This window comes from Vigna radiata, unplaced genomic scaffold (assembly GCF_000741045.1).
Source record: "Vigna radiata var. radiata cultivar VC1973A unplaced genomic scaffold, Vradiata_ver6 scaffold_223, whole genome shotgun sequence".
In the NCBI taxonomy this organism is placed as follows: Eukaryota; Viridiplantae; Streptophyta; class Magnoliopsida; order Fabales; family Fabaceae; genus Vigna; species Vigna radiata.
The window spans coordinates 155,140-174,128 of NW_014543246.1; the positions used below are offsets into that span (position 1 = coordinate 155,140).

General features: G+C 35.1%; 2 protein-coding genes across 4 annotated transcripts; both read right to left on the bottom strand.

The window, feature by feature from the left end:
• Window positions 1-1,004: 1,004 nt before the first annotated feature.
• On the bottom strand, window positions 1,005-12,854 carry LOC106753314 (protein MODIFIER OF SNC1 1). Of its 3 annotated transcripts, none has more exons than XM_022777467.1 (11): window positions 12,569-12,854; window positions 11,029-11,104; window positions 10,480-10,563; window positions 10,343-10,387; window positions 9,870-10,245; window positions 9,352-9,454; window positions 5,990-6,061; window positions 4,546-5,854; window positions 4,194-4,458; window positions 1,408-4,112; window positions 1,005-1,328 (listed from the first exon to the last, which is right to left on the bottom strand). In XM_022777467.1, the coding sequence occupies exons 2-10, from the start codon at window positions 11,058-11,060 to the stop codon at window positions 1,521-1,523; spliced, it is 4,878 nt and encodes a 1,625-aa protein (XP_022633188.1). In that variant the 5' UTR covers window positions 11,061-11,104; window positions 12,569-12,854; the 3' UTR covers window positions 1,005-1,328; window positions 1,408-1,520. The 3 variants fall into 3 exon arrangements, with proteins under 3 accessions (XP_022633188.1, XP_014490597.1, XP_014490596.1); XM_014635111.2 differs by having other exon boundaries at window positions 4,546-5,851; window positions 12,562-12,854; XM_014635110.2 differs by having other exon boundaries at window positions 12,562-12,854.
• A 4,513-nt stretch (window positions 12,855-17,367) lies between these two features.
• Window positions 17,368-18,632, bottom strand: LOC106753300 (heme-binding protein 2-like). Its single transcript, XM_014635095.2, has 2 exons — window positions 18,161-18,632; window positions 17,368-18,093 (listed from the first exon to the last, which is right to left on the bottom strand). Exons 1-2 carry the CDS (start codon window positions 18,361-18,363, stop codon window positions 17,652-17,654), a joined length of 645 nt encoding a protein of 214 aa, XP_014490581.1. The 5' UTR covers window positions 18,364-18,632; the 3' UTR covers window positions 17,368-17,651.
• Window positions 18,633-18,989: the final 357 nt, after the last annotated feature.

The window sequence follows — 18,989 nt, forward strand, 5'->3', positions numbered from 1 at the left end:
GTTACATTTTTATATTTATGTTTAAATTTATTTAATACAGTCTTATTAGAGTTTATGAAGTTTAAAATTAATGAATCGAACCAAATCCGGCCGTGATTAAAAATATTGTATCCAATAATTTTATATTTATCGTATGATATTATTTATGTAAATCAACTTATAATTTATTAAAGAAACACTAGAAAGATTCATTTTAAGGTATTTTTTAATAAATGGTTTTTCGAATTACTCAATTGAAGTTTATTATAATTAAGTTACGCTGCTATAAATAAAAAAAAAAAAAAAATCAAACTCACTCAACTCAATCTAATAAATTTAATCGAGTTAATTCGATATTATATTCAACTCAACCAAATTTTATCTCTTATACCCATTTGGATTAACCAAGATAGATATAAATAATGCCACAAGGTATATTATTTTCTAAAATTCAATAAAAAGAAATTGTGTACTTTTAAGGTATAAACTCAAATAATTTGTATTCTAGAATTTAATCTGGACAAAATTGTATCGTACAATATTCGTATGATTAAATTATATTATAAAAATTTCAAACAATTTTTTTTTAAATTCATTGAAAAATCTAAGTTCAAATAAAAATATTTTTTTAAAACCAATTTTAATTCCAATATTCAAAACAGAAGCGCATAAATTAATAAAATTAAATTGAACAATTCTTACTGATGTTTTTCTTCTTAACTTGATTTTGTAATTAGAAGTACCAAAGAATTATATAAAATGCATATTATATTCGAAGTAAGATTTTAAAGTTGATTTAGAATTCATAAACTTAATGTGTTTAGAAGACAAATTATGTGTTTATAAACTTAATATAAAAAAATATGAATTGTGGTGTTTTTTTTTTAACAATATTGCACCAAATGATCCATTAGCTTTCCAAAATCCCAATCCCTCGAACGCACACAAGGAGAGTAAAACAGAAAAACAGTGTGAATAGTATTCGGTAGCTTTCTCCTTCGCTGAATTAGTGAGCAGACATTATATCCCAATTAAAATTTATATTTACTCAGATTGCGCAAACGCGTGAGCATATATCATTATATTTTCCAGCCAAAATAAGAGGAAAAGGGCACCGCAGAACACACGTTCTCTCTTTGGTATCCTAGTTATCCCTAGCAATAGACACGATGAAACATGTGTCAAGTATTCCATACTTGGATTAAGAAACAAAATGCCATCAAATTACTAATTTTCAATCAGATACACTAGAAAAATAACAATCAACCACAGGGAACTCTATCCACGAAACCCTTTTATGCCCCCAGCCCCCCACAAAAACGGGGACACCATCTTCATCGCTCCTAGCCCTGCGGAACACATACCGACATCAGTACATAAATGATGTGACTACATAACAAAAGATATCTGAAACCTACACTCATGTACCTGAAAGCTCGGCTTAATATAGAAGCACAGTTGATGGGGAGTGTGGCTTCTGAAGGATGACAAAAAAAGACTGCCTTACGAAAGTATCTCCACAACTGACTAACTCAGCATGTCTAATCATAAGATTCAAAACCACCCTGGCGTCCATAAGAGTTACCACCACCTCGGCGTGAATGAGTTGGACCTCTTTCCCTGAATCTTCTTTCACCATGGCTACCATTTTTAGGTCTTTCAAAGTTGTCCGATTTTCCATCATCATATGTGCCAAGAGCGTGATACTCGTGATGCGTGCTCGGGCCCTGCCTTTCCCGGTTTGTAGGTTGATTATAATGACGATTATCCTGGGTTGGTAGCTTCAAATTTCCATGTGATTCATGTCCTCTTCGAAACCGATTTTGGTTCACATTTTTTCCAGACCCAGACGATGGGCGTTGGTCCTGCAAAAGATCTGGACCTGTTGGAGCCTGCTCAATTGAGGTAACAGAAGCTAGATTCGGGGAGTAGTGTTGCCTTTTTGATGGAGCATGTCTTCTCTCTTTCTTACCCTCTTGGTTAATAAAATGGGGAGCTTCCCCAGCCTTGCTTTTCTCAGAGATTGGTTGATCATAGAAAGGCTGTGAGACGTGAGCATTGGAACTCTTGCCACGGCTCAATGGAAGAGATTCCCCGTCGTGGGTGGGATCCGTTTTGTTACCTCCAACAACTACCGAGCTAACAGTCTGGTCACTTGATATATTTCCTCTGTGATTACTAGATGCTTGAGATTTAGGTTGCCACTGAGACATCAAACGTTCACCCACACCTCGATTTTCTTTAGAAGCCATCCCAATATCGGGTTGACCATGTTCAGAAGATGAAATAAGGGTTTCAACTTTGTCTGCCTCCCAAGAATTTCTTTTGTTATCAACTTCACGGTTCCCTCCTGCGCCCTTGTGTCCTCTGAAAGGGGCCCGCCTCCCTCTGCCTGTTGCAGCATGATCTTTAACAGGAGCTGAAGCCCAAGCAGCTGAATCATTAGAGTTAGAATTGTTAGAACCATCGATTTCACCAGTGTCACTGAAGTGTTTGGTTTGCCCTCCTTTCACAGAGCTTACTTCAGACTTGTGACCATGATAATGCTCTGTTGGTTTCTGAACATTTGGTTCAGAGTTTGAATCATGGTCCAGTTCATCATGCACATTAGTTGATTCAGTTATATTTCGTTGCCGCCACGACCCATGTGCTTTTCCCTGCTTAGTATGCCTGCCATCTCTAATTTTAGAGTCCATACCAGAACCCACTTTTCCAACAACTGTATTAGTATGCTGAATGACTTGAGGGCCCTGTGACCCGGAATCAACTCTCCCAATGCTATCATTAGTAAGAGACTGATTGCTTGACGAAGCTACCTGTACAATATTTCCTTGCTGAGCCATTTCTTTTGCAACAGGTTTTGGAATATATCTCTCCATTTCTGCCCTCTTATTTTTTGAATTATGCACCTGCTCCTCATTCTTTACAGGATTAACTGCCTCAGTTTTACTTTTATCCACTAATTCATCCATGATCTCACTCTTGTTCTGTGGTTTAACGGGTGCCCACATCACAGCATCAGTCCCATGGGATTTCTCTGCTGGTCTATTGGTCTGCATATTTCTTGGCAACCTACGAGAATGCTGTGATTTCCACTGGCTATTCTGTCTGCCATGGGATTCTTCATTTGATGAATATCTGTGTTGCTCTGGAAACGGATTTGGATCTTTAGATAGGGGCACCGGTTGAAGTACACCCTGTTCTAACTCAAAGTCAGAAGCCTTGGACTTGTCACCTTCAACCGAGCTTTTGGAAAGATTGGTTTCTTTTGGTATTGGTAGTACAGCCTGAGTTGAACTTTCTTCATGTTTCTGTTTGTTTTTACTATTCCTAATATTCTTCTTTTTTGGGTTTGCTGAAGACTCAACCACAGCAGCTGAATTGAAGTCAGAGCCACAGGCTGCACCAATTTCGTTTGTAACACCACCAGAAGAGAGAGAAACATCAATCCTTGCCTCATTCTCAACTTTCAGGGCAGTTGAGGTGGTAGAGACAATTTTGTCACTTGATGTTTTCTCAAAAGGAAGATTTTGCTTCTGTTTATAGCTCATTCGCTTCTGCTTTGAGGCAACATTGTTATGAGCATGCAAGGGATTGGTAGCATCAGCATTATTAATATCATGATGCAGGGCCACAACTTGATTCTGCTTCAGAATAGGCTCTTGGACAGAACTTTTAAGTGTCTCAACAGTTGGTTCGACAAGCAAGACTGGTGATTTTTCCGCTCTACTAATGCTGGGTTCATTTACCTGACACAAGGCATTACAATTTACAGCAGAATTGACAGCTGTAGTTTTTGACTCAGAAGGTTGCAACTCCTCTGGCTTATTATGGATGGCAGGATTTGTAACATACTCTTTCTGAGATGAGCCATCACCTGCTTGAGATTGCTTGTTTAACTCATCCAACTTTGCAAAAGCATTAGCCTTTTGCTTTCTTGCCCATTCCTCTTCTTCCTGCATTTGAGGATTTGTAATATACTCTTTCTGAGTTGGTCCATCTCCTGCTTGAGATCGCTTGTTTAACTCATCCAACTTAGCAAGAGCTTTTGCCTTTTGCTTTCTTGTCCGTTCCTCCTCTTCCTCCTGCAGTTGTCTAGTCCGTTGCTTGGCTAACTCTTTCATTTTGGCACGCTGATGTGTTTCAAAGTGTATCATGTAAGTACTAAATGCCGAGAGTTAAGCTAACAAGCACAGAAAAGGTACCCAAATTACCTGTGCATGGCTGTCACCAGAATCAGACCAGGTTTGAACAGATTCTCCAAAGTGCCTTGCTTGGTTATAGGATCCGGACCTGTCATAGGTCTGAACAGATATTTGATGGTCACCCACAAGAACATGAGATGCTTCCAACTGTACACCTGATGAGGCTAAAGAATCTTCAACCACAGATTTCTTTCGCCAACCATCAGCATCTAGATTGTTTGATCTTCCTTTGTTACGATGATCACCTCTACCTTGCATTCCATGAGCAGATTGCCTGTGAATAAGCACTTCAATACTTTTTAACCAATATAAATGAACCATGATTACAGTAATAGACACCTAGTAGAAGTTTTTGCCAAACCTGGATGTGGCAGTTCCACTGGAAGACAAGGATTCAAAATTCTTTCCTGCACCAGGAGCACCCATTTCATGATGGGCAGGATTTATGATTTCTGTGGCATTACTACGTGCTGGAAACACATCAGCACCAACAGTATTTTCCACATGGTCTATCACAGCATTACTGGTATGAAATTTACTCCTTTGCTCCTCTCTAAATCTAGCAGATGAATTATCCCTAGCCTTTGCATTTAAACCCTCGATCTTTTGAATTAGACTGGCATCTTTTGGAGCAGATGGTTTAGGGGAGATTTCTAGCATATCTGAGGCAACAGCCTCCAATTTCCTCGCTGAATTATCATCAAGTTTTGTGTTTCCTGAACTTTCAGGAGATTTGCCCTTAATGACAGAAGAACTAGATACTTGATTTTCTGAAGTCTGAGAGGAAACTTCACCACGGTTAATCGTCCTCAGATCCATATCTTCATTCTTTCTGTAGTTTGATCTTGGCTCATTCTCCCAAACAGTCATTCTAGGTTGGCCCCGACCATCAGCATATAATGCATTGGTTTTCTCTGAATCCTCAAAATTTGTTGATTTGTTTTTCCCATCTGATTCGGGCTGCTGCTTAAGAAGGACTCTGTATGGTCCAGCAGTATCAGGAGGATGGCCAGATTCCACTTGCTCTGAAGTCAATTGCTTCCCAGTATTACCATATCCAGCAGACCTACCATGTGCATTGCCAGGTTCAGGAGGATTTTGATTTGAGTACCTATTAAAGACAGGAGGTCCAGAAGGCATTCCCATGAAAGGAACATCTCGCTCGTTTGCATTGCAATAGCCCATTGGAGGACTGTAATATCCCTCATAAGCCATTGAACCGGGATAAAACCCAGGTCTCATAGGAATGCCTGGGCGAATAAAGGCATCGGCTATATGAGGCCTGTAGACATCTCCATTCTTATGGTGCCCTCGTGGTCCAGCTCCAGGGGGGGGAACTGGGGGAGGGTTTGCAAGACCAGCAGGGGGCATATGTGGACGGTAATATGGAAATGGTTCCATTGGAAAGCCACTTGGAGTAACAGGATTTCCAAATGGGGGACCACTGGGAGGACCCCTGAACCAAACACAGCCCTGAGGGTTATTTACTGGAGGACCATGCCAAGCTTCATAGTGTTGAGGAGGAATACCAGCATTAGGATAAAGCTGGGAGTTTCCCTGCCATTTCTCTATGCCTGGCGGCCTCACACCTTCCTCGTTATAAACCTGATAATCTCTCCTCCAAGAATTTACACTTTCACCCTTAATATTTGCATTTACATGATCATCTTCTGAAAACAAAAAAAGAGCATCAGACAAAGAACAAAAACCTAGCATCAGACAAAGAACAAAAACCTAGCATCAGAAAATGGCAGAAATAAAATTGAACCAACATTAGTTTAAAAGGCAAGAGCATGAATACATACCAATACCAGGAGTATCATTTATCTCTTTCCTGAGTTCAGAAGAGGAGTCAGGGTGAGCTTGAGAATTTTGGTCTGCCATTGGTTGATAAAAAAAAATTATTAAAAAAATCATTGGAAAGATTGGTAGTGTACCTCAAGATACAAATGTAGTTTCTATATTGTATATTTCAAAGTAACAAACTAACAGCACTATATTGCAGTATAACTATTCAACAATTAACAATAAAATTACTACAATCTCACTCAACCAACTTCAAAGCCAATGTGGCCATATGACTGTAAAGGATTAACTCCTCACTCAAAACTTGCACAAATCACTCATTTTAACACCCTTAAAGAGAAAAGGTGTTTCAAGAGATCTTATATTAGATCTCACTGTTTTGTTGATGTTCATACACACACACACACACCCATACAGATATAGATAAGGATGATAAGCTTACCACTTATGCTCAAGGAAAGAGAAAAAAGAAACCCCTAGGATACCATTCTAACATGCAGATACAACACACAAAAAAACCTTCTTTGTTATCAGAAGATAATATAAACTATTCTAACATTCCCCTCAAGCTAGAGCATACAGATTATATGTTCTAAGCTTGGAACATATAAATTGAACCCAATCCTCTCAAGGATTTTATCAAAATGGCTGCAAGTTGATTATAGGAGCCAAAAAATTCGAGCAAATTTCATTGGACAACAATTTTTGTGTTTTATCATCTCATGACAGAGGGATGGAAGCAATGCGCATAGCTGCCTGATTATCATAAGTACATTCTCATTGTTAAATTTCACAAAACTTTAGTACCTACAAATATTGTTTTATCAACACAAGTTCACAAATGAATGTTGCCATTCCCTATATTTAGTTTTTGCGCTTGACAGAGAGACTACAGTGTTTCTTGCTTTTCCAAGAAATAATATTTACCCTAATGGAATCATATCATGCATACATCTCATCATCATGCATTGCATCTCTGATCAACCTTTACTCCTAAAGTCCATTTTCAATCTATCGTTTGCATATTTCTCTGTTCCAAGCTCTCATTATGTTTTTGTGTTTTGGGTACTCGTGCTCAATCTTTATGTTTGGGTCTCCATACCAATCTTTTTATACATTGGGCATCTAAGTGGTGTTTCTTGCTTTTTCAAGAAATCATGCTTTCTCCAATAAAAACACAATATCCAATCCAATAGTGAAACATTTGTCTAAAATAAACCCAGCCCAATCAACGACAAAATATCCATACTTGGGTACTTCCTTTATCTTCATACAGTAGACCCTGTCCTAGACCTATTTTGAGATACTGAGAATGGTATGATCAATGCAAGGAGCCCACATAAACCGACTCACCAAATAAACTGCAAAAGATAGGTTAGGATTAGAAATAGTAAGATAAATAAGTTTCCCTAAAGGATCTTGTACCTCTAAGGATATGAAGAGGGCTCACTTTGTTAATTTCTTATTTGGATCCACAGAATTATCAACCAGTTTACAATCAATCATTCTTATTTCTTTCAAGATATCCAACACAGTTACCTTCTTTTGATTGAGACACTTCAATGCCTAGGAAGTTGTCTAGATTTCCAAGATCTTGGGTTTGAAAGTGTTTGCACAAATGATGCTTTAGCTGAATAATTTTGGAGGTATCATTTCCAGTAATAACTAGATATACATGTCTTCCAAGTCATGTATGACAATAAAAGACTAAATTATTTACTTCCCTAGGTTTCATCCCAATGATCTGAATAACACGATTGCACTATCTAAACCAAGCACATTGAGATTGCTTGAGATCAAAGGGACCATTATAATTTACAAACCAATCCTAACTCCCCTCTATCAACAAAACTAGTAGGTTTCCCCATGTAAAGGTTCCACCAAATCACCATAAAAAATGTATTCTTAATATCCAACCGATGAAGAGGCCAATGGTAAAGAGCTGCCACAGCAAGGCGATGTACAATTGTCATTCGGGATATCATTGTAACCTAGATCACATATCTAAGTATATTCTTAATCAACCTCACCATTTGACCCAACTTTAAAGCCATACACCCATATACAACCAATTGTTTTCTGCCCAAGTGGTAGAGGAACTATGTCCCATGTTCAAGAGCCTACAAATCAGCAATCTAGTTTATCGCCATCTAGGATGATCAAGTGCCTCAATCACATTTTTTGGAATGGTGGGTATGAGACACAGAAAACAAATGAAAACTAGGAAGGGACTGCCCTATGATAGGTTAACAAATTGTAAATAGGATGAGGGAATGAGTACGTTTTTGGAAAGCAATGGGCCAACTGGAATCTATATTATCAGTAGTAAAAATATTGAGTGATGATGGCAAAGGACTTGAACAGGACTCACCATGCAATATGGGACCACTTACTTGTGGCCTACGTTGGTAAGTGATGAAAGCATCAATTATCATTCAGGTGGATTTGATGTAGGGTTCAACTACTGAAATGGGTGAGACTTGATGGATAGAGTCGACTTCGTGAAGGGACAAAGATAAGAAATATGTCCCTTTCAAAAAATAGTGACAATTGTAAACATTTAGTACTTTTGTGTTTTAGAAGGAAAACAACAATACCCTTTTCGGAGATGAGAATATCCTAGGAAGACATTTTTGATGGCTCTGATTGATAGTAACTTGAAATTAAGGTTCATTTGGAAACATAATGGAATAAGTAACTTTAATATCAACGGACGAAGAAAGCATTCTATTGATAAGAAAATAAGTAATTAGAATGGCATCACCCAAGAGATATGCAGGTATATTTGCACCAAGTAATAAGGTGTGCACAGTTTCAACCAGGTGTATACTCGAAATATATATATGTGTGTGTGTGTGTGTAAGAATGAGAAGCTTACAACATAAGCTTAAGGAAAGAGAAAACAAGAAACCCCTAGGATACTAGGCTACATATAGATACAACACAAAACAACTTTGTTCAAAAGATAATATAGACTATTCTGACAAGAACATAGTGGACATAAAATAATATGTATTCATAAAATATAAGTGAATCATCTTCCAACCATTCCCAAATTACACTTACAAAGGAATATAGTATAAAGGAAATTTGATTACAAAACCAGAGGACAAGTGCACAGCTAAATAATCACACACATTAAAAACTTTAAGGGGAATAATTGATATCGCTTTACAACATAAGCATAAAAAGTCGTAGAAATTAAGTTAAAACCATTTTATTGAAATTAGGTAACCAGTAAATACTAAATGTGTTCTGAATTTAAGAAAATGCAAAACTAAACTCCATAAAAGAACATATACTCTAATTAATAAAGCAATCACCGGAATAGTTATAGGAGAGTATGATTGAATGATGATACCTTGCAGCTCAGAATTCAGAACAGACTTATCTTTATCAGAACCAAGGGTTGGAAAGTCTCCAGAGCTTAGAGAAAATTCTTCATTCTTGGGTTGTGTAACACCCTGCATTTGTACAATTGCACAAAACTAATATCAGCGGTAGGGATAGCAATCTATGAGAAACAAAAGCATACATTGACAGTTGGACCTAAGAATACAAGGAAAAGACACATAGTTTGATTGTATTCCAAATTATAATGTATATACGTGATGTTTGGAATATATACAAACAGGTCTTAACAGGAAAATTAATCACAGAACTATTCTCCACAACAAGGTGTGGACCATCCCCAAACCAACAAAATGTTGGTAGGAAATGGAATGTCTTTTATCAATGTAAAATTCCAGTGACAATCAGTATAAGACCGGACATCTTGATCACTAGATTAAATTTGTAAATAATCACAAACAATGAATACATTTAAAAATACTTCTAAAGTAAATAATACTGGTACTCAAGTTTTAAGCAGAAGCCTACCAGTTTTTCTGTAGTCCTAGCAGCATTCCAGGCACCTGAATTTTCAGTCAAGGGTTCAGCAAATCGGGATAGCTGAGAGCTGCCAGGTCTAGTTTCTGCACTCCGAGGACGCAATGATGTCAATGAAGACTGAGTTTTTGACAGTATCCCAGATGCCGATGAAGGCCGAGAATTCGTCCCCCATGAATTAGCAGTAGGCTCAAGAACCCTATCACTGCCAGCAGTAGAAGGTCGTGTGCCACTTCCACCAGATGATGGACGGGCACTGAGGTGACTGGGCGAACTAGCACCACCATCAGTTTTGGGGGACAGAGAAGAAGAACCCCATGCATTAGATGTAGAAGATGATGATCTACTACCCCAGCTGAGTGTACCCCTAATAAAAGATCAGACAAGCAACCATAATCTAAAACTACAAGAAAGAAGGCATCAGAAAAAGTCCTAGCATTTGGGTTTATAGAATATATACTCACTTGGGAACAATCTCCACGTTTGGGTCCAGACCATGATTTTCTAACCTTCAGAAAATTAAGAGGTAAATTTTTCAGAAGGCACCCAATCAGAGTTAGTTAACTGAAAAGTTAAAAGTGTTCAGCCAGAACATAAATACCTCTGACTGGGTAAGTTGATAGGTTTTGGAACTGCAACTTTCCCTAAAACAGTCATACCACCTCTTCTGGAAGAGGAGGCCCATCTGCAACAGCATTATCATATCATCAATGTCAATTTTTTTATCACTTAATAAGCTAATATATTTATAATTCATGTGCACATTGAGGGGAAATATATGATGGATAAGATACTGGCATATGGCCTAAGTAAAATAGCAAGGCATGATGAGACTTAGAACAACTACTGGGTTTGTGCAGAATGCTAAAAGAAACATGTCTGAATTCCGTATACTTTATTACAAAAGGTAGTGAAATGGTACAAGGGATATTTTTATACTGAGTCCGCAAGTGAGCAGTTAGGTATGCTGGTTTCTGGTCTTAGTGTTCAATCAACTTAACAAGGGAACCACATTGCCATATCTTAAGGGGAAAAAATTCATTCAATTTACTTCCGAAACCCTTATGACACCACAGGACCTGCGTACTGCCCAAACTTCTCACCACAAGTTCACTTAAGTGACTTCAAAAGCACTCAAATTTAAATATACCTCCGTTCCCCACTCAACATGCTTGAAGTCATAGTCTAGTTGCCGCCACACGGTCATCCAATCCTAATTAAAAGGCCTGCTTAAGAGAGACAGAGAAACATGATTCAATTAATAAAAAGGCATATTGTAATGATTTCATACATAATCAGAATTTAAGATGTATTATAAATTATAATGCAAACATTAAACCAGTGAACATTTAGTAGATGTACTCTTTCATAAATTATAAGGGAATCACGGGAGCTATATCAACTAGTAACATTAAAATGTCTGAACTAGCAGCAGCAAATTCACAACAGCCTCTTCCGTAGTCAATTAGATTGTAGTTCTAATTTTAGGATGCCGTTCATCAATAACATCATTCTAATACAAGCATTTCAGGCAGTTACCAAGGTCATTCAAATTCTAATTTTCAATGGCAGCTTAACACATTGCTATCTTATTATTTTCTCCATTTATTACCAATTCTCACCTGTCTCCAAATGGAGCTGAGCCAATGAATAAAAAATGTTAACAATGCACAGGTCAACTACTGGTGGTTTTAGGTAAGATTCTCAACTCGCATGAAATTCAGACTCTTCTAAAACACAAGGAACGGTTTAAAGGACCCGTCGATTCTTTTTGCCATCAAAATAGCAGCAAAATACATGTGTATCAACAACCAAATTTCCAATAAACAACTATAACTTTTCATTTTACTCAATCGGCCAATCAAATGAAATAATATCCATGTTTGCAGTTAGCCCATCCACCTCGTGTAGAAATGCTGTATTAAGGGTTTCGAATCATATTCTCCACCAGTGCAATTAATATCACGCTGCTATATTCAAAGTTGAAACAACTAAAAAAAGGACCTGATCTTCATGCAATGAATCAACCTATACAAAACAGCTTTTCCTTCTGATCATGATCACTCACTATTTGTTTATAGCACCCACTTCACAAACATAGGTATAATCCTTTTTTACAATCACAGCTCACAACCATGTGTCCATACCAAGTCTATCAGATAACATTCCAAAAGCCCATTAACAATTCAATTCCACCACAACAAATCATGCGTCAATTCCATAGTAGTTATCTTATCAGCAAACCAGAGATCCAAAAGCAGAGGTAACGAGCAACACAAACTTTCAACAACGAGCGCTCCGTAACAATGCTATCACAGACAAGTTACGCCCAAAAATCACACATGCGCAACATCTTCAAAAACTGAGAAAACGGTCCAAACGAGGTTCACAGGCAAAATCGCCATAAAAAGGCATTTGATCATTATATTCCTCAAAATAAAAAATATATACAAACAAAGGATTGTACAAAATACACTTTCGCGATAAAAACATATTTTACACCGCCACATTTAATATCCCGCAATAGAAGAAAAAAAAACAATGCATATCAAATCCCACAGCAGTTAAAGTTACAGTTGCAAAAATGCCAGTTCTAATCCCCCAGAAAATACGTGTTTATTCCTTCCTTTCCCCTTAATCAATCGCGGATGAATTAGAGTTGGGAGTGGAAACGAAAGTGTACCGCATACAGTGGAAAATCCGTTGCCTCGGAGAAACCCTAGCGAAGCAATTGCAGAAAGCTGCGAAGAAAAGGAAAGACAAAAGGAGACGAATATACGTTCAATAGGTTAGGGGAATTTCGCGGAAAGTGTTGAGTGAGGTTGAGAAAGAGAGATCTGAGAGAGTTAGAGGCGATGGGGTTTCGGATCGGAGAGGGAGAAGGGTACACGAGTGAACGAGAACGAAAATGAGAAAATGAGAGAGAGAAAGAGAGAGCTGAAAGACGTAACAGTTGAGTTACCTTACCATCCGTGAGAAAATTGTTTATTCATATAGGTGTAGGCCCAACCTACAAATTACATTAATTAATTAATTATCTTTATCTTTCATGTAGATCAAAGAGTATACATAATTTATCGAAAAAAACAACAGTAAAATAATATTTTATTTCGTATAATATAGAACTTATGTTAAAAAAAAAGATAGTTTAAATTCAAAATTGATTTTAATTTCAGAAAAACTTAAATTGATTTTTGTGCTTACTAAAAAATAACATGCGATGGTGTAAAAATAATCCAATGATAAATTAGCGGTTTCTTTAGCTGTTTACGTATGTTACTAATTATGGCTTAGTGAAAATATTTTCTGCTCGCAAATAATAGAGTTTGTTGCAAAATACAAAAGTGGAACGAGTAAAATATACCCACTTTTACAAAAGTATATAAATTAATTTGGATTAGAAATAAGATTTCATTTACAAAACAGACCATTTAAAGGGTTATTTTAGGGGGTTTACTTTTTGTCTTTGATTTTATTTTTATTAAAAAAATGAGTGGACAAAAAACTAGAAGAGTCCTGGGGAGTGAAAAGATGTTAAAAGTGGATAAGAATAATTTTATTATTTGTAGTAGTCAAGTATGGCTTGAATCGTTTTAGTCAGATGTGTAATGTGTTATTTAAATATTAAGATTCCAATTCAAAGTAGATATTACTAAAAAAATGTATAGTTTAACATGAACCGTACTTTAAGAAAGATGCTTCTAACTAGTAGTACCAGTTATCAAGTGAGAATATACCATAAAAAAATAAAATAAAACCACATCAATCGTTTCATTAATTGGTATTTATTTTATATAAATATTAGATATAAGCTTACACAAACATTAATTTTTTTTATATGATACTTCATTCAATCGGATAATAATCGTCTTAAAAATCTTAATCACAATATTTTTGTATTAGTCAAGAATATACAAAATTTACACTAACAACGTTGTATAGTTATAAACTCTATAAATATTATGTCTATAAAAAAATTAATAATATAACTTTGATAATCTATGAAACTAAAATAAAATATTGTTAATTTAAGCCATTAATTGAAATAAAATTAAAATGACTAAAATCTTTTTCTTTGATTTGTAAATTTCCGTAAGTAATTATCTTCTTGCACATTTCTTCTTCATTTTTGTAGTGTCTCTAGAAAAAGTGTTCCAAGGCCATTTGAAGAGCAAAACAAGCCAAAATACCAACACCTATTTTTTCTTTAATATATATCCTTTCACATAAACACATACACCACATAAAATATATTATCAAATAAATTAAAGATTCAACCAAACCTAAATTCAATTATCATTCATAAATCATTTTGCACACTTATATTAGCGCCCGAGTTAGTATGCGCCTTTAATTCAAGGGTTTATCAATAGTTTATTATATATATATATATATATATATATATATTCAATTTATTTAATAACTAAAAGAATACTTTTCTGTTATATTTTTAAAATCCAAGATAATGAAACAACAATAATTCAACAAACTTTCATAATTAAATCTTAATTTTTAATTTAAAAAATATATATTTTAAGATTTTACAAATATATTATCTGCCATTGTAAAATTATACCTTTGAAAATAAAAAATAATAAAATTATAAAATGTAAAACTAATAGGAATATATATCTTTTATGATCTATATTATTAAAGAAGAATTTTTTTTTATACACGATTTTTTTTCAATTTTACTCCTCAAATAATTATATTTTAAAATTTGTAAACTAAAATAACTATCTTTTAACTTTTATCTTTTTAGTGATCTTTTACTTAATTAAATTATTTTTAAAATTAAAATAATTATTTTACTATTTATCTTCAATGATTATTTATTAAATTTATCGTCTTTTAAATTAATATAATTCTCTATAACAATAAAAAAAGACTAATAAAGATAATAAACACATAACCACTTTTATTGATTACTAGTTTATAATAAAGTTTATTAACTAGATAGTCACTTTTTCTCGTGAAAGTGGCTGATGCTACAATGGATGGATGTAAATAATTTAATTTTATGAATATATCTAAGAGAAAATTGAAATGTCTGACACTAATAATTGTAGAACTTGAAGTAATGTTGTTTTTCTTTTTATATTGACCAAATATTCATGAAAAAGTTGTGAATGAATAATTTTAATAATTTTGTTGGAAAATAGATCATAGATAAATATTATTTTTAAATAAATTTTCAACACGTTATATGTTCAGGAAATATTTTTGTCTAATTTATCGAAATCTGAATTAAAATTTACCTGATTTATTAATTTTCTTTGTTCATTTGTTTATCTGTCTTATCACATAAGCAAAAGAAATTTAGGAGTCGCCTCCATCTGAGCTCAATTAATTCATTTTTTTTTCTTATTTTTAAGACTTTGGACATTCACCAATTATACAGGAAATTTTGAACACATTTTATTTGTATATGATTAATGTTTTGTTTGGTTCAAGAAAGAAAGACAAATAAAAGGAAATGAGTAGATAATTGTTTAATCGATTGTTGGGAAAATGAAAAACAATAAAGAGAAAGGAAAGATATATATTATTCGGGAGAACACGTCAATGACATAAAAAAAAAGGGTATAATATTTATTTTTCTCAAATTGGAGAGAACCACCTCACCTTTGATACTGATAGATTTTATATCTATTTTATCAAAAATATTACTTTGGAACATTGATTTTCCAAAAAAAAAAAAAAGACTGGAAAATTTGAACACATTTAAAAGTGTGATTTATTTTGAAATAAAATCTTGCGTATTTAGTCTATGAACCATTTATAACCTGTTTTTTTTTTTTTTTGTCGTAACAATCTCAGTTTAAAATAAAATGAAAATGTCATATTGCACTCCGAGTGTCATACGTAGGTAGCGTAAAAAAGCGAACTTACAAACATTGTCGCATTCATATTGCAATAAAACTGGAGTAAAAGAGGTTCTGGAGCCTTCTAACAACACTGGAAATAAGTACTTGTTCTGGTTTTTGAGCAATAAACTGTCCCTATTAAGAATTTTACATTGAGTAAGATTAATCACTTGACGTATTATTTAAGTTTTGACCTAATGAACTAATATTTTAAATTTGACTTTTCTCTTAAGTTTAAGTTTTAATTTGCCCAGTTAGTTCATTTTTGTTTCCATTGTGCTTTTAATAATTTCTTACGTTTTAATTGAAAAATACAATAGCAATTTCAGCACAGAAAATGTTAGATGAAGCAAGCAATCACTGAACAAAGAAATGAGCAGTTTGGTTTGGTGGCTTTATGTTACTTTCATCTTCTAATCCGTGGCCCAAAACTGTTCCTTCTAAAGTCATCAGAATGAATACTTGAATCCTCTATCTTTGAAAATTCGATACCAAACAAATGTAAATCTCTGAAATGTTGGTATCTGTAAGTGTGACTATATTACCTCTGATGATTAAGATTAAGATACAGAGTGCACTTTTTTTATGGTAGAGGTGTATCAGTCTAAAACATGAAGAAGGAATGGTTGTTACAGGTTCTGTTTATGTAATGTCTGCTAGTAACCTTGCAGACACTGCTATACTTATTTTAGACAACTTGACAAATGCATATGATACAGAAAGTGCCTCCACAATGGCTGGTTGCAGACCCTGGGCTGAAGTTTAGGAAAAAGTCCTTAAAATGGATCATGAAAAGTTGTGACTCGATATGTTAATCTTAATGCCTCAACCCAAACCAACTTCTTGGTCTAAATTAATTTCTTTAGATAGCACCAGTTTGACAGCATTGAATTTCTAAGCTAAAAGTGACAGTGTGGAAGATAAAAAAACAAGTAGAAAAATCAATCCATGCAACCTAACTTGTTTTCAATGACTAGAATTAGTTATATAGCAAGTCTTGATTCAAGTTAGTTTATAAAGTGTAAAAATAAAAACGTTATGAATTTCCAATGTTCTCTAAGCTAAAATCCTAAACAAACTCAACCAAGATTGTCCCTTTATGTTCTAATAATTACAGAGTATCTCCTTTCATTTGTGGTTCTCACATAACTTTGCTTGACAACAGACAAGGTTTAAAACTGTGAAACACATTGCATGATTGCAAACTGAATTGCCAAAACAATCACAACCACAACTTAAAACATTCAATTTGCTAGCAAGACAAAAATAATGCATCTAGAACAAACAATCACTTGTGTTCTGATCAAAGTCTCTTATATTTGCAAGATCTAAGTAAAAGCATTAATGTTGAGTCATTGTTCCCTTTAGCTTGTTGTCTGTTTATAATGTCAGACTCGGTTATGGTCTTATACTTAAAAGGTGAAGTGTTTGCATGTTATCTCTTGCTTCTTACCTTTGGTCCACGATCTTCCTATTTCTCAAAGGACTACTCTAACTAATTCTTATCTTTAAAGAATCTATTCCTTATACTGATGGGATATGATAACCACCAATCATTTAATAGGTAGCTAGTGCTCATAAGCTATTACCCCAATTTCTCATCTTTTCCGACACTCCTCCAATAATCACTGTCACTAAGTTTAACAATTGATTAGTTGAAAGAGAAAAGAAAGTGACATTTTTCTTCTACAGATCCCATCATAACATAACTGACACAGTGCAAGGAAGTCTATCTGTTTTCCATAGACATGATAGTGTGAAAAATCTCACGCGATCCTATTATTTCAAGAAACAACACAAGTCTATATTTCATGACAGTTAAACAATATGAACATAGACAGACCTGTACAAGAAGCAGGCAAGAACACTTTCACAAGTACCGAACCATTCTTCCATACTCCTTCTATCAATACGTGGAAATCCCAACCGATTCACAGCCTAATTGAGGAGCATCAATGTCCACCCAGACCTCATTTTTGCGATTCACAATTCGGATGGGAGTATTGTACTGCGCGATCGAGTAACCACGGCGAGTCTTGGACTGCGCCCAGGGAGAGCGACTGAGGCTGGTGGCAAGCTTTTCCGCCTCCTTGACAATCCTCTCATCATTGGCGAATCCAGAGAACTTTCTAACCGCAACGCAGTGGGTGGTGAATTCATAGGGCCTGATATTGAGTTCTGGAAGCGGCAGTGGTGGGTTTCCTTGGAACTTAACGGGTAAGTATAAACTAACGTAGTAGCCTTGGGACTGGAGGGGACCGGCTCCGGGGACGGTGGTGGTCAAGACGGGAACGGTCATTGGGATTCGTGAGAAATTGAGATTGGCGCCTTCAGTAAACTGGAACAACCTAGGAGATGGTATAATCGGGTTAATTAGTTAGTTAGTTAGTTATTGTGAGGGATAAGAAGAATTACCTGTGAAAACCGTCCCAGGAGGCTTTCTCGAAGGAAATGTCGAGAGCGGGAGCAGACATCCAAACGGAGGTTCCATAGAGCCTGATCTCGAAATCGGACTGCGAGTGTACCACAGTGTACGGTGGGGACTCCGGCGCACTGCTAACCGTAGCCAAACATATCGCGATCACTGTTATGGTTAGTAGTGTTATTCCCTTCTTCATTCTCCTTTCCTTTCCCCTTCTCTCTTGCTATTTCCTTCCTCCTTTTCTCAATATAACTCTTCTGTCATTTTATCAAGGCTCTTAGCCGTTGACTTTTGTGACAATTGTTTTGTTCTTCTTCTGATTCTGATTTCTAGTGATTGTATACCGAGTTGCAGATTTCAATATCAATCAGAATTATTTGTCTTCAGCGCCAGGGTTTGGATAAGAAAGGGTGAAAAACTAGGCAAATAAAAGACAAGAAACAGCTACACAGCTTGTAAAGAAAACTAGCTGAAAAGATGTACTATTATACAATATTAAGTGTATACGTTTCGTGTTTTAGCGAGTATACTTAAGAAGTTGGTTATTGAAAAATAGTTTATTTTGTTACATATGGATTTTCTGATGATAGTGGAATTGAACAGTGAAATATATAAAGAGTTATATATTAGAATTAATGTGTTATGATTCTAAAGTATACTCTAAAGTAAGATATAAGAATGATTTCTATTCAGAAAAACAGTTACAAAAGTAGTCTCTTTGTCAATTGTTATACGTGATAGAATTTTATATAATAAAATTAGTGTTCGTTTGTACTTTAAGTAATTCTAATTTTTAAAATATTTCTTCCATATTTGGTTTCT

Bases quoted from the DNA above. Each gene is read 5' to 3' on its own strand.
- LOC106753314 (XM_022777467.1), bottom strand. From the start codon at position 11,060: ATGACTTCAAGCATGTTGAGTGGGGAACGGAG. The intron at 6,062-9,351 runs GTATCATCATTC...AACCAATGGCAG, and splicing joins TCTGAATTCTGAGCTGCAAG to ACCAAAATTCTCAAGCTCAC. The intron at 5,855-5,989 runs GTATGTATTCAT...TTTTGTTTTCAG, and splicing joins AAATGATACTCCTGGTATTG to AAGATGATCATGTAAATGCA.
- LOC106753300 (XM_014635095.2), bottom strand. From the start codon at position 18,363: ATGAAGAAGGGAATAACACTACTAACCATAACAGTGATCGCGATATGT. The intron at 18,094-18,160 runs GTAATTCTTCTT...ACCATCTCCTAG, and splicing joins TCCTGGGACGGTTTTCACAG to GTTGTTCCAGTTTACTGAAG.